The sequence below is a fragment of the Calidris pugnax genome, unplaced genomic scaffold (genome assembly GCF_001431845.1).
Source record: "Calidris pugnax isolate Ruff unplaced genomic scaffold, ASM143184v1 scaffold37, whole genome shotgun sequence".
Lineage (NCBI taxonomy): Eukaryota > Metazoa > Chordata > Aves > Charadriiformes > Scolopacidae > Calidris > Calidris pugnax.
Window position 1 is genome coordinate 1614025 of NW_015090816.1, and position 12370 is coordinate 1626394.

General features: G+C 52.4%; 1 protein-coding gene across 1 annotated transcript in view; it reads right to left on the reverse strand.

Annotated features, from left to right (window-relative positions):
* Positions 1–12370, reverse strand: part of VPS8 (VPS8, CORVET complex subunit) — a 121718-nt gene that overhangs the window by 1388 nt on the left and 107960 nt on the right. The window contains exons 45-46 of the mRNA XM_014939738.1: positions 8873–8901; positions 600–680 (exon numbers count right to left, since the gene is read on the reverse strand). Of these exons, the coding sequence (XP_014795224.1) occupies positions 600–680; positions 8873–8901 (110 nt within the window). The remainder of the gene's footprint in view (positions 1–599; positions 681–8872; positions 8902–12370) is intronic.

Here is a 12370-nt window from a genome sequence, read left to right on the forward strand (position 1 = left end):
GGACACGCTCCAGCCCCTCAATGTCCTTCTTGGAGTGAGGGGCAATATACATCCATATAGTATGTAGTCACCCTGCAGAGCTCAGGGCAGGACAACAGTCCTGAACTAAACAACTTTCCGTTGTGTCTCTAGGTTGTTTTAAAGTCACATAATGGAAAAATAATCCCAGGAAGAGCTGGAAGTGCCAACGACTGCAGCCAAAACAGGCAGGAAAACACAGGGGACAGAGGGAGCTGTGCTCTCCTTGGGACAAGGCAGGAGGAGGGAGCCTTCTGTGCCATGGCAGGAGCCGCAGCGCGTCTGGCGGGGAAGTTATTTGCAAATCTAAAAAGACTCCAAGAAACCTCAGGCTGTGGACACTCTTGAGGCCCAGCCTCAAGGCCAGAGGCATTTCCATGGTTTCTCTGCCAGCCGGTTCCCCAGGGCTGTCAGAGGCAGCGTCGCTGCCTTGTGATGTGCCACACACAGCAAACTGCCAGCACGGAAGGAAACCCAGGAGAAAAGCCAAAGCCCAGGCTGCCAGGGCTAATATCTGGCTCCGTAACGTGCCAAATATCCTTCACCAATTTAAAAGCGGGGGGACAAGGGGCGGTACATACTCTGGAGGTTCCTCGGTTGAGTCGGCAGAGCTGGTCGAAAGCTTGGATTTGCTGGGGATCCAACAGAGACTCGGAACTTGCCTGGTGAAGAGAGTGAGATGGTCACAGGAACAGCACACGACAAGGTCTCAGGTTCATACACACAGGAATTCCTCCCTTTCTCCCGTCCTTGGGCCCCGAGCAGCCCCTCCACAGCCTGCCTGGGGGGGGTTCAGCCGTCTCTCCCCTGGCTGGAAGCCACCCTGTGCACCTTAGTTTTGAGAAAATAAAGTAAATCCTGTTGTTGAACAACAGGCAGAGATGCCTGTGCATCCAGGGTGACTCACTGCTGGAGTCTGCAGCTGATGGCAGACACGCTAATGGGGCTGTTACCTTTGGGGGGAAAAAAAATTAAAAAAAATAAAATAAAGAGAGAAAAGGGGAGGGGAAACCTCCCCGCAGCCAGCTGGGAGAGCAGTAATGGGTCTCTGCAGACCAGCAGCCTCTCCTGGGCTCTTCCCCAGGCAGCAGCAGCTCCCCCCAGTCCTTTCTCCTCATCTCCTGATGGTCCCCCCCCCAGCCTCCCTGCGGAGGCTCAGGCAGTGCTCTGTCTCCTGCCTGGCTACCAAGGGAATGGCTGCTGTGCCACTGCCCATCACCTGCTAATGGTGTCTCTCCAAAGGTCCATTTTTTCCCCTGGTAGGATGTTACAGGCTAAAAGGGAGGAAATGAGGGGTGAAAAGGTTTGGGGTGGGGGGGATGTGGGGGAAAGGGGGACAAGGTGGCTCACACAGCAGTCACAGCCATGTCCCCGGAGACACCAGACACAACAGGCATCCTGGCAGTGCCCAGCAGTGTCAGCGATGGTGGGTACAGGGTAAGTGTCCCCCCAGAGTTGGTGGCGAGGGCAGACAGGACTGCAAATGGAGGGACAAGAGCTCTAACGCATGGAGGGCTGTGCACACACTCAAACTGCTTTAAAAGGCATCATTTACATATCCCAGGGAGAGATGACAAGAGCATCGCAGATTCTTGTAGGTTTGTTCCATTTTAACACATCACAATGTTTCTATTTTGAATGTTTCTGCTCATATTCCAAAGCAAAAGCATCATCAAGAAACTACAACAGGAGCCAGGGAGAAGAGCCTCCCCCCACGAGCAGCAATCTGGCATCTGTTGTCTCTGGGGATCTATTTTTAAGGGAATATTCAATGTTCATTCTCAAATATTTTCCCTGAAATACATTTCCCAAGGGTTATTAACCCAAAATGCTCCAGTCCTGTCAGTGGGGACCGACCGGAGTTGCCTTGACTTTAAACTCCTTGGTGATGGACCCAGCCCTGCAGGACGGAGGAGCTTGGCTGCCTCCAAGGAGCACCATCAGCTGGAATTTGGGGAGAACTCCCAGCCCCACGGAGGCAGTGGGGGCTTCAGCGTCCCCAGTCAGGCACCAGCTCTGGTCATGGCCCTGGAGAAGCTCCCTGTGTCCTGGACAAAGCTCTTGGACAGGGTTTCTCCTGAGCAGCCCTGCCCAAAGTGGATGAGGAGCCACGCTCTGCCATGGGGAACACCACGCTGCCTTAGGCTTGGACTCCATTTTTAATTACTGCCCAAGGAAGGAGGGAAACCCCACTGGCAAAAAAAAAATCAACTGAAGTGAGCAGCCTTGAAAGAAACTTAACGTGGACAAATCCCAGAGCACAAGCCCTGGGGGAGGACGGGTACCACCTCGCAGAGCACCAGCCACGTGACACAACGCTCCCTCTCAGCAGCAGCCCATCACCCTGCCTCAGGTCCATCCAGCAGCCCTGCTGTCCCCAGCCCTCGGCAAAACACCCCATCTGGGGACGCTTCACCCTTGGCTTCTTCTTGGGCTCTCTCCCACAGCCACCTCTACCCATCCCCTCTCTTCTGGAAGCTCCTCCATCACTTGCTCCCGGCAAAGCCCAGCCAGGGCAGAATCTGGCCACCTGCCCCTTCATCGCCTGAATGTCCCAGAGGTGGCTCAGAGCTGGTGAAGTGCTCTGGGGGAAGAGGACCTGAACCCACCACAACTTTCCTGAAGCCCGAGAAGAGGACCTGAACCCACCACAGCTTTCCTGAAGCCCAAATCGTTCCATTACTCTGAAATCACATCCACGAAACAGTCTGAGAAGAGAGGAATGTCCCACATGCAGATCACCTAGGCTGGAAGAACGTGCTCAAACTTCCCTTCTTCCCCCTCCCAGATGTTCTTTATATTGTGAGTAACTAATTGCTAATCAAGGAGTCGAGGAGCCAAACGTCCATACTCCCTGAGAGCCCGTGACAGCAAGGGCCACCTCTCCACAGCTGGCAGGTTCTGCAGGGGCTGCCAAGGGGACACGTGGGTCATTCTCACTTAGGAAAAAAAAAACAACCAAAAAAACAAACAAAAAGCAAGGAAAAACTGCCCTCCACCTCCACCGTCGCTGCGGCCGCAGGCATTCAAGGACAAGGCAAACTCTATATGATTGGCCTCCCCTCTTCTGCTGTCTCTCCACCACGCGCAGGGAACTATCCATCAGAGCCTTCTCCAGGCTGATGAGCTGAAATATTGCAGGCAATTCTTTCTGTTGTCATGGAAACAACTGCTGTCAGGCCTTTTCCCTTTTTTTTTTTTTTTAACCATGTCACTAAAGGCATGTTTTCATTCAGGAGCTACAGGGAGGCTCTCGGGGTCCAGCATCAGCACTGAGGCATTAGAGGAACCCATGGGGCTCGCTGAGCTCCTGCCTCCGGTGATGTTCCTTGTCTTCTCCGTCCGGACCAAGCCCATGGGCACCTCCAAGCCATCTGCAGCCAAATCCTTCAGAAAGGCCTCAGCCTAGACACACAACCCAAGAGATGTGATTTGCCCCCTCCAGGATCTGAGCCAGCAAGGAGAAGAAAGGTTCCCTTTTTGGTTTATGGCTCTCACAGATCCCACCACTATAATGCTCATCTCCGTTGCACATTTTGCTCACACATATTCCACCCCCCTCCAGTAGTCACCACACAGCCCTCCTAAGCCTGCAATTATCTTTAATTTAACAGCCACAAAATCCATCAGCAGCCAGTGCCTAAGCAAAGCAGATCACACAGCAGCTGTAAGCAGAGGCACCGTTAATAGTCACACCAAGAGATCCAGGCTGAGAGAGTTGGGGGGGTTCAGCCTGGAGAAGAGAAGGCTCCAGGGAGACCTTAGAACCCCTTCCAGTCCCTCAAGGGGCTCCAGGAGAGATGGGGAGGGACTCTAGATCAGGGAGGGGGGCTACAGGACAAGGGGGAAGGGTTTGACACTGAAAGAGGGGAGATGGAGCTGAGATGTGGGGAAGAACTTGTTTGGTGTGAGGGTGGTGAGAGCCTGGCCCAGGTTGCCCAGAGAAGCTGTGGCTGCCCCATCCCTGGAGGGGTTCAAGGCCAGGTTGGAGGGGGCTTGGAGCAACCTGGTCTGGTGGGAGGTGTCCCTGCCCAGGGCAGGGGGTTGGAACTGGATGATCTTCAAAGTCTCTTCCAACCAGAACCATTCTATGATCCATCTAAGTGCTTAGAGCTGCACCTTCCACAAAAGATACCACCACATCCATCAGAGCACCACGTCACCCCAGGGGGCTGCTCCCTAACATGGGGCAGGTGGAGCCAGGAGTCCTGGGGAAGGTTTTGGGATTCCTAGGAACAAAACCACCACCCACCTCCCTCATTTGCAGAACCGAATCCACATGGACACCAAGTCCACCTCCTGCCATTCCTCCCCTGCAGCTGGACACTTATTTCACCGTGGCTCAAGCAGCCTTACAGAAAGGTACCCAAATCCAGTTTTTTTAATGACAGCTGAGCCAATTCATGTAAAACTAAGCAAATCAACTTCTCTCCTGCAGGATAAGGACCTGCTGTTTTCATGGTCCTCCCGGGAACCCTGAACAAGAAGAGGCAGGCAGCTGCTCCGACCCAAAGTCACTAGAATGACACTCACAACACAGAAATTGGTAATGAACTTCAGAAAACCTGAGGACATCCCTTGTGGGCCAAAGCCTGCTGCTGCAGACCTCTGCAGAGCTACTGCGGAGTGACGCACCGCCGAGTGCTGCGGGACACAGGTGGGGGCAGAGTCTGGCAACTCACCCTGGGCACTGCGGCAAGTGGGCGAACCCTGGACCAGAGGAAGCCCCAGGAGCCACCATACCTGCACAATGACAGCAGAACCTGCTGCTTCCCCAGACCAGGCTCCCCCAGGGTTTCACCAGTAACCTCTGCTCATGTGGGCAGGAGCCAAACAATCACAGAATGACAGAATCTTCATGTGGAAGGGACCCTTGAGATCATCGAGTCCAACCACAAAAAAAAAAAAAACCAACAAAACAAAACCCAAAAAAACCCCATAACACAACACAAACACCCACACACACCTACAGAGACAAAAACCAACAATCTTGGGCACTAGATCATGCCCTGAAGTGCCACATCTACAGGTTTCTCAAATCCCTCCAGGGATGGTGACTCCACCACCTCCCTGGGCAGGCTGTTCCAGGGCCTGACCACCCTCTCAGGAAAGTCATTCTTCCCAAGATCTCATCTAAACCTCCCCTGCCCCAACTCCAGACCATTTCCTCTGCTCCTGGCATTATTCCCTTGGGAGAAGAGGCCAACCCCCACCTCTCTACACCCTCCTTTCAGGGAGCTGGAGAAGAGGGCAATGAGGTCTCCCCTCAGCCTCCTCTTCTCCAAACTAAACATGCCCAGCTCCCTCAGCCTCTCCTCTTGTGACTTGTTCTCCAGACCCCTCACCAGCTTGGTGGTTCTCCTCTGGACACGCTCCAGCACCTCAATGTCCTTCTTGGAGTGAGAGGCCCAGAACTGGACACAGCCCTGGAGGTCAGGCCTCACCAGTGCCCAGTCCAGAGGCACCATCACTGCCCTGCTCCTGCTGGCCACGCTGGTCCTGACACAGGCCAGGATGCTGGTGGCCTTCTTGGCCACACTGCTGGCTCCTGTTCAGCCGGCTGTCCATCAACACCCCCAGGTCCTTTTCTGCTGGGCAGCTCCAGCCACTCTGCCCCCAGCCTGTAGCGTTGCTTGGGGTTGGTGTGACCCAAACCCCAGGCAGCAGCCCAGGCCTGTCAGTAGCAGGGGGGCTGGTGGAGCAGGACCTGCTGCCCGTGAGTACACAGCAGCACTGACTCACCCGTGGCCGAGCAGCTGTTCCTCAGCAGCAGTGATCTGTCACACGGGTCTGGCCTCTTGTCTCTTCAGGAGCAGAGCGGGGCAGGCAGGTGCCTCTCATTTCCAGCTGAACTTAAGAATCAAACCTCCTACTGGAGGCCAGGGAGAGGAGAGGCTGCTTTGTGCTCTGGTGGACTCACTGCTGCTGCAACGTGAGATGCTGCAGTGACTTATCAGGAAGAAATTTTTTACTATGAGGGTGGTGAGACACTGGAACAGGTTGCCCAGGGAAGCTGTGGATGTCCCATCCACGGAGGTGTTCAAGGCCAGGCTGGATGGGGCCTTGAGCAACCTGCTCTAGATGATCTTTGAGGTCCCTTCCAACCCAAACCATTCTATGATTCTATGACTGAGAGGGGAGGAAGGGGAACCATCTGCCTCAAACATCTAGAAGCACACTGGCTGGCATCCCTCCAACCCTCCCTATGCTAGCTGGGGGGGTGAGCAGCTCCTGCTTCCACCAGGCACTGTTGGAATATTCCCTTGGACATCCGCTGATGCCCTCAGCCAAAGGAGCAATAGCGCCTGTTGAGGATTAATTAGATAAACACCAAAAACACACATCCTCGCTGGACGCTCTGGCCCAGCAGATGAGATGTTCTCTACTAGATGATCTCTATGGTCCCTTCCAACTCTAAAAATTCAGTGAAATTCAATGTTTGTTTATCACGGAGCAGGGGCAGCGCATGGATTAAACATCACAGGGATATGATGCCCAACACGCCAGAGATCAGCCTAGTGTCCAAACCCAAGAGGACAGACGCATCATGCCCGAAGGCAAATAATTAATTTCCTACACACGAGCTACATTGGCTGTTACACACCATCCCACCAGAGCCAGCTGCAGGAGACTCAAGAGGTGCAGCGTTCTCCCAATGGCAGGAGTTTGGGGAGAGAAAGGGGAGGTAAAGACATTTAGGAGGAGGAAGGAGTCCTGTTTGGTGTAAGAAGGATTAGTGACCCCTCCTGCCAGAGGCTTATGGATACCGTGACCCCAAACCCTACAGAAAAACCAACCTCTGCTGGCTGTCCCCTTCGTAGCTCCTGATGCCCATGCAGAGATCTCTTACTGCTGTTTCAGAGGGAAGTCTACAACGTGATTAAGAACAGCCCTGCTCCTGGGAGCTCAGCTGCAGCTGCCCCAGCCTGTCTACGCTCAGTTCACACACAAACCAACACAACAGACTCTTTTCATCGAGCAACACGAGGGTACAGGAACGGGGGGGAGGCAGGACATGGAAACTGCAGCGTTCCATTTAAGGGATTTACAAAGAATCATAGAATCATAAAATCATCTGGGTCGGAACAGGGGGGAGGCAGGACATGGAAACTGCAGTGTTTCATTTAAGGGATTTACAAAAATTCATAGAATCATCTGGGTCGGAAGGGACCTTCAAGGTCATCTAGTCCGACCCCCCCGCAGTCAGCAGGGACACCCCCAACTAGACCAGGTTGCCCAGGGCCTCGTCGAGCCTCTCCTTGAATATCTCCAGGGAAGGGGCCTCAACCACCTCCCTGGGCAACCTGTTCCAGTGCTCCACCACCCTCACAGTGAACAACCCTCTCCTCATCTCCAGTCTAAATCTGCTTTTCTCCAGTTTAAAGCCATTACCCCTCGTCCTGTCACTGCAGGCCTTTGTAAACAGGCTCTCCCCAGCCTTCCTGTAGGCCCCCTTCAGGTACTGGAAGGCTGCCATTAGATCTCCCTGGAGGCTCCTCTTCTCCAGGCTGAACAACCCCAGCTCCCTCAGCCTGTCCTCGGAGCAGAGGTGCTCCAACCCCCTGATCATCTTTGTGGCCCTCCTCTGGACCCTCTCCATCAGGTCCATGGCCTTCCTATATTGAGGGCTCCAGACCGGCACACAGTACTCCAGGTGAGGTCTCAGAGCAAAGTGGCAGAATTACCTCTCTGGAGGTCCTGGAAAAGGTCAGATGTTCATCTGCCACCTGCATTTCTGGAAGGAACAGCCAGTAACGCCCTTGGCTACAGCAAACCCCACTGAACCAGCCATAATTCCCTCTCACCTGGGGACTACAAACTGAACCAAAACCACAGCTTCTCCTAGTTTTGCTCCCCTCCTTCAGAGGACCATCAGAAGAAGGGACCGTTACCTACACCCTCCTTACCCCTTTTGGTTATTTCTCAGCTTGGAAGGGGCACAAACCCTGGAGGGGAGCAGTGGTCACCCCCCCGGCAGAGGTTACCCCAGTGCTCCAAGGGGGGTCTGCAAAGATGGACCCAAAGCTCATAATTTTATAAGGAGGACACACTTAATGAGCTCTGCTGGTTCCTCAGAGAAGAGATGGATGACTATCAAGCGCTGTGCTAAACTACACATAACTGTTGGCAACAGGGATGGGTGCAGTTTGTGGGAACAGCAACAGGTTGCAACAGCCCAGCATCTGTCACCGTATTTAGATGAGCCTGTTCTACAGACCCTCCCAGATACGAAATGTTTTATTAAAAGGGAGGAAATTTTCATCAAACCGTAGGAACAGCTCCTTTGAAATTGAGATGTGAAGCAGAGCACCCACAGAAATTTCACCATCTTTTCTCTCAAGGACAGGGCAGGAGGCTTCCCCGGGTGATCCCAGGAGCAGGCAGTGGGAAAGGCAGCTGGCCCTGCTTCTCCTGAGCCTCCCACGGGCACCCGAGTGCAAGACTGTGGACTGTGGGCTGTAAAAACAACCTTCTGCCAGGCTACAGGCTGCTGTCTATGAGGGCAGGGGAAGAGATTACAACTCGCTCTGATTTTCTCAAAAAAAACCCCAAACACACCCCCAAAACCCCCACCAAAATAAACAAACCCACCCAGCCAGTATGAAAAGTCCAAGAAGAAAGTCAATTTTTATTTAAAAGCTGCTAAAGGATAATTGCGTCTTTTTTAATTAGTCTTTTTAAATTTGTATTTCCATCCCAGTTTTAAATTTGGTGCCAGTTCTCCTCTAGCTGCTAGTTAAACCTCCCGCACTCGCTTTTCTTCTTACAAAATCACTTTTGTTTCCAATACATTGTAAAAAAAATAATCTTAAAACACAGATGTTCTGCTGATGAGCAGCCAATGGTACAGAGCGTCTCCAGCTCCTTCCTCACGTGGATTCCCTACGTGTTGTTGAAGAAGCTGAGGAACCCACCACCAAAACCAACTCCAAAGCTAAAGGAGCGGGTATTTTCTCCGTTAATACTTATGTGGGAGTCTTCTTGACACAGGAGGATGCACAATCTTGTAACTCTATAAAATGCTAATTATGTGCTCGGTGTCATTTGGGAGACAAAAAAAAAAATCATGCCTGGATATTTTCAACGTTAAAAGCCCTTGAAAATTTTGATATTGCTGGGAGTCAAGCTAATAACTGATGGTCACCATTGCATTGAAAACGTAAAATGGTCTCTGTCTGCTGACTGACAGAGGTCATGTAATATTTGTCTGGCTCTGAAGTAAGCATTGGAGACAAAAAAAGTCCTAAACCTTCACAGAAAGCCCACAGAGGTGCTGCAGAGGGATGTTTAGCATCTCAGTGGTGAAGGGGTACACTATGGTACCAACACCGGGCAGGTGGAGGACAGTCAAGAAGGTTGGAGGGGAGGCCGTGTGGCACGGGGGGAGGCTGGTGGCACAGCTCAAAGGTGGACTCTGACAAACTGGATTAACTACGGACCACGCTCACTCTCCGTCCTGGCGTGACTTGGCAGGATTAAACTCCTGAATAAAACATATTTGCCATCTGGACAGTTCTAACAACAGTGCCCTTAGAACTTGGGTACAGCCTAGAACATGCAACAACCACAGCACATCAGCTTAGGGGTCTTCTACAGAGCTCATGGCCCAAGAGTGTGCTCCTCTCCCCGACCCCTAGTACATAGGCTGGCAGAATAAATGGAAATCACTAACTGGCTCACTGTAACAAGGCAAATTAGTTTTGGAGATCAATGACTACTTCTATCAGGACTGCTTCTCTGATGGATTTGGGCAGAAGCCCAGCTTTCACCTAGTAATCCTCAGCTAACCCCAAACACCACAAAGCAGACAAGCACTCCAAGTTTTAAATCGGATTAAAAAAAACCCACCACAAATACGAAGCCTTAATTTCTTTTAACACTCCTTTACAGTACAGTATAAGGTAAGGATGACAGGAAAGATGATGGGTTTGGACGCAGAAGATGACCCTTGGGAAGACAGCAAGGTTTAGAGGATGGCACAAACTTTTGGGAGCAAAACCAGAGGAAAAGCCCCTTTGCCCTTCTCTCACTGCTCCCCTCCGTTGGGGGGGAATGGCTCGAGCCCTCATCACAGCAAAGCTCCGTGTCACCAAGGGCTGTCACCAGGCTCGGTAACGGCTGGGTGCTGGCTGGTGGCACCCCTCCACCTCCCCCAGTTTGGAGCCAATTGCTACAGAAGCCATGAATGCAAAGCAGGGACAGAGAAAACACTGTCTGCTGGGCTGTCGTTTCACATCTAAATCTCAGCAGCCTCGCAAAATCCAAACTGACAGTCTTTGTTTCAACAGAGCAGAGCTGGTCCTACGAAACGCGCTCCAGATGCTCAGTGGCATTTCTCAGGATGAATCTGTTCCTAATTCAAGGCTTGCTAAGAAAATAAATCCTAAACGGAAGATTTCACTGTGGGGAAAATAAAAAACCACACCCCACACGTTAAGATTTTTGCCAAGAGACAGACTAAGCCCTCGGGGTCTTCAAAGAAATACCCTCCCCACAGATCTATATCCAAATGTCCCTGCAGCTTCAGCGCTGGTCCCCGGGGTGTAGGGAAGGCAGGGCTGGAAGCAGGGCTGTGGTAGCATCACCTCCCACTGGGATTTGCTGCTCCGTGTCTGCAGAAACACCAGCTGGGGAAGCACCAGCAGCTTGGCCAACCCCGGAGACCTCTGGGTTGAGGGAAGAGAGAAGAGAAGGGCAGAGAAGCCCTTCACCAGAGAACTGCAGCACCCACAGGCTCAGCAGACCTTGTGAGCCAGGCTGAGAAGCACCCTTGGGAACCCCAGAGTGTGGCTGAGGGTGAGGGGGGATCCCTGCAACGCTCCCCCCTTTCCTTCAGAGCCTTGACTCCACACTCCCTCTTCTCCAGCATCGAGCACCATCCACCAGGTCCTGCAGAAAGGCAGACCCCAGTCCTGCACAGCCCAGGGTTGTGGCCAAACAAGCACAGGGGACTTTGCTGGTTTTTATGCTTAATTCTCTGCTTAAACATGCTTGAGGCTGCTGGGGGACCAAAGGGGCAAACTTGTCCCCAGCAGGGGCTGCAGAGCCAAGGGGAACCCTCCTCACCCCCCACGTCTGGCTCTGAACACACACACCCATCTCCTCCCCTTCCCGGTCCCACCACTTCCCCCAGGAGGGAAAAAAAAGAAAATAAAAAGTCTGTTCTATAACTCAAACTACTGCCTGGCCAGTCAAATCGTTACCTCACAGGGTTAATTAACACCACTGAGTGACAATGGGAACTTCCTGGAGGAGCTAGAGATTTTACAGTCTTTTGCCAAGTCTAAATATATTCCATTTTTTAAGGATCTGGCTACGCAACAGTTTAATTACATGAGAGCACAACAGTTAAATATTGTAATTTAAATACAGGAGGAACCTCATGAACTTGGGGAGGATCTGGGACATCGGGAGGAGGAGGTGGGGAGGCTGAAGCAGCGCTTGGGCTCTGATGAGCTGGAGCCAAGCTGTGCCAGGCCGGCTGCGGCGGAGCAGGAGGCCAGGGGCTTCTCTGCCAAGGAGAACTGGGAGAGCAGGGACACAACCAGCACTCTCAGATGATCCTGGCATGGACATTTCCTAGCTAGTGCTCACTGATCCGTGCTGGAGCCCCTTTCCTCCCCATCCAGTCCCTCCACGTCTCCGTTTAAGCCCTGAGTCCCAGCCAGCCCCTCGCTTCTGCAGAGGGATCTGTTAAACAAAGGGAAGCACCTTCTCCTCCCTGCCTCATCCCGTGTCATCTGGAGCCTTTTCCACTGCTTCTGCTCCAGGGTAAGTCCAGGCTGGAGTTAAAGGGGAGACACGGGGGCTCTCTGACTGATGAGCTCATGAGAAGCCCAAGTGATAACCCAAGCCCTAAGGCATTGCCATAAAACGCCCGGCACTTTAACGATGGATGTAGCTCTACTACTTAATTCTGCCTTTAAAGTTACACCTGCTCTGTCCCACTCACCCACCCACGTTCCTTTGGGGCAGAGTGGGGTAAAACGTGGGGCTATTGAACCTGCCCAACTTGGGAGCTCACCTCCCCGCAGCAGGACAGGGCAGGACACACGGTGAGGAGCACTTGGAAGCAGACTGACTGGACCACAGTTGATTTACAACCTCCTGGGAAAGCTTTTCTTTCTGTCACCATGTAAGAAACTAACAGGATTTGACTGCAAAGATTGCATTTTGCTCCATACACTCCTCAGAGATTACTTCTCCCCCCCCCAGTCTCCCTTCAAGCAGGAAGCTTCTTTTTTGTGCTAATACAGAGGCTGATGGAAGTTGACTAATGCTGTTAGCTATCTTTTGATGGGAATTGATTTGGCAGAAATTGAAATAATCTACTAGAAGAAAACCGAAGGAC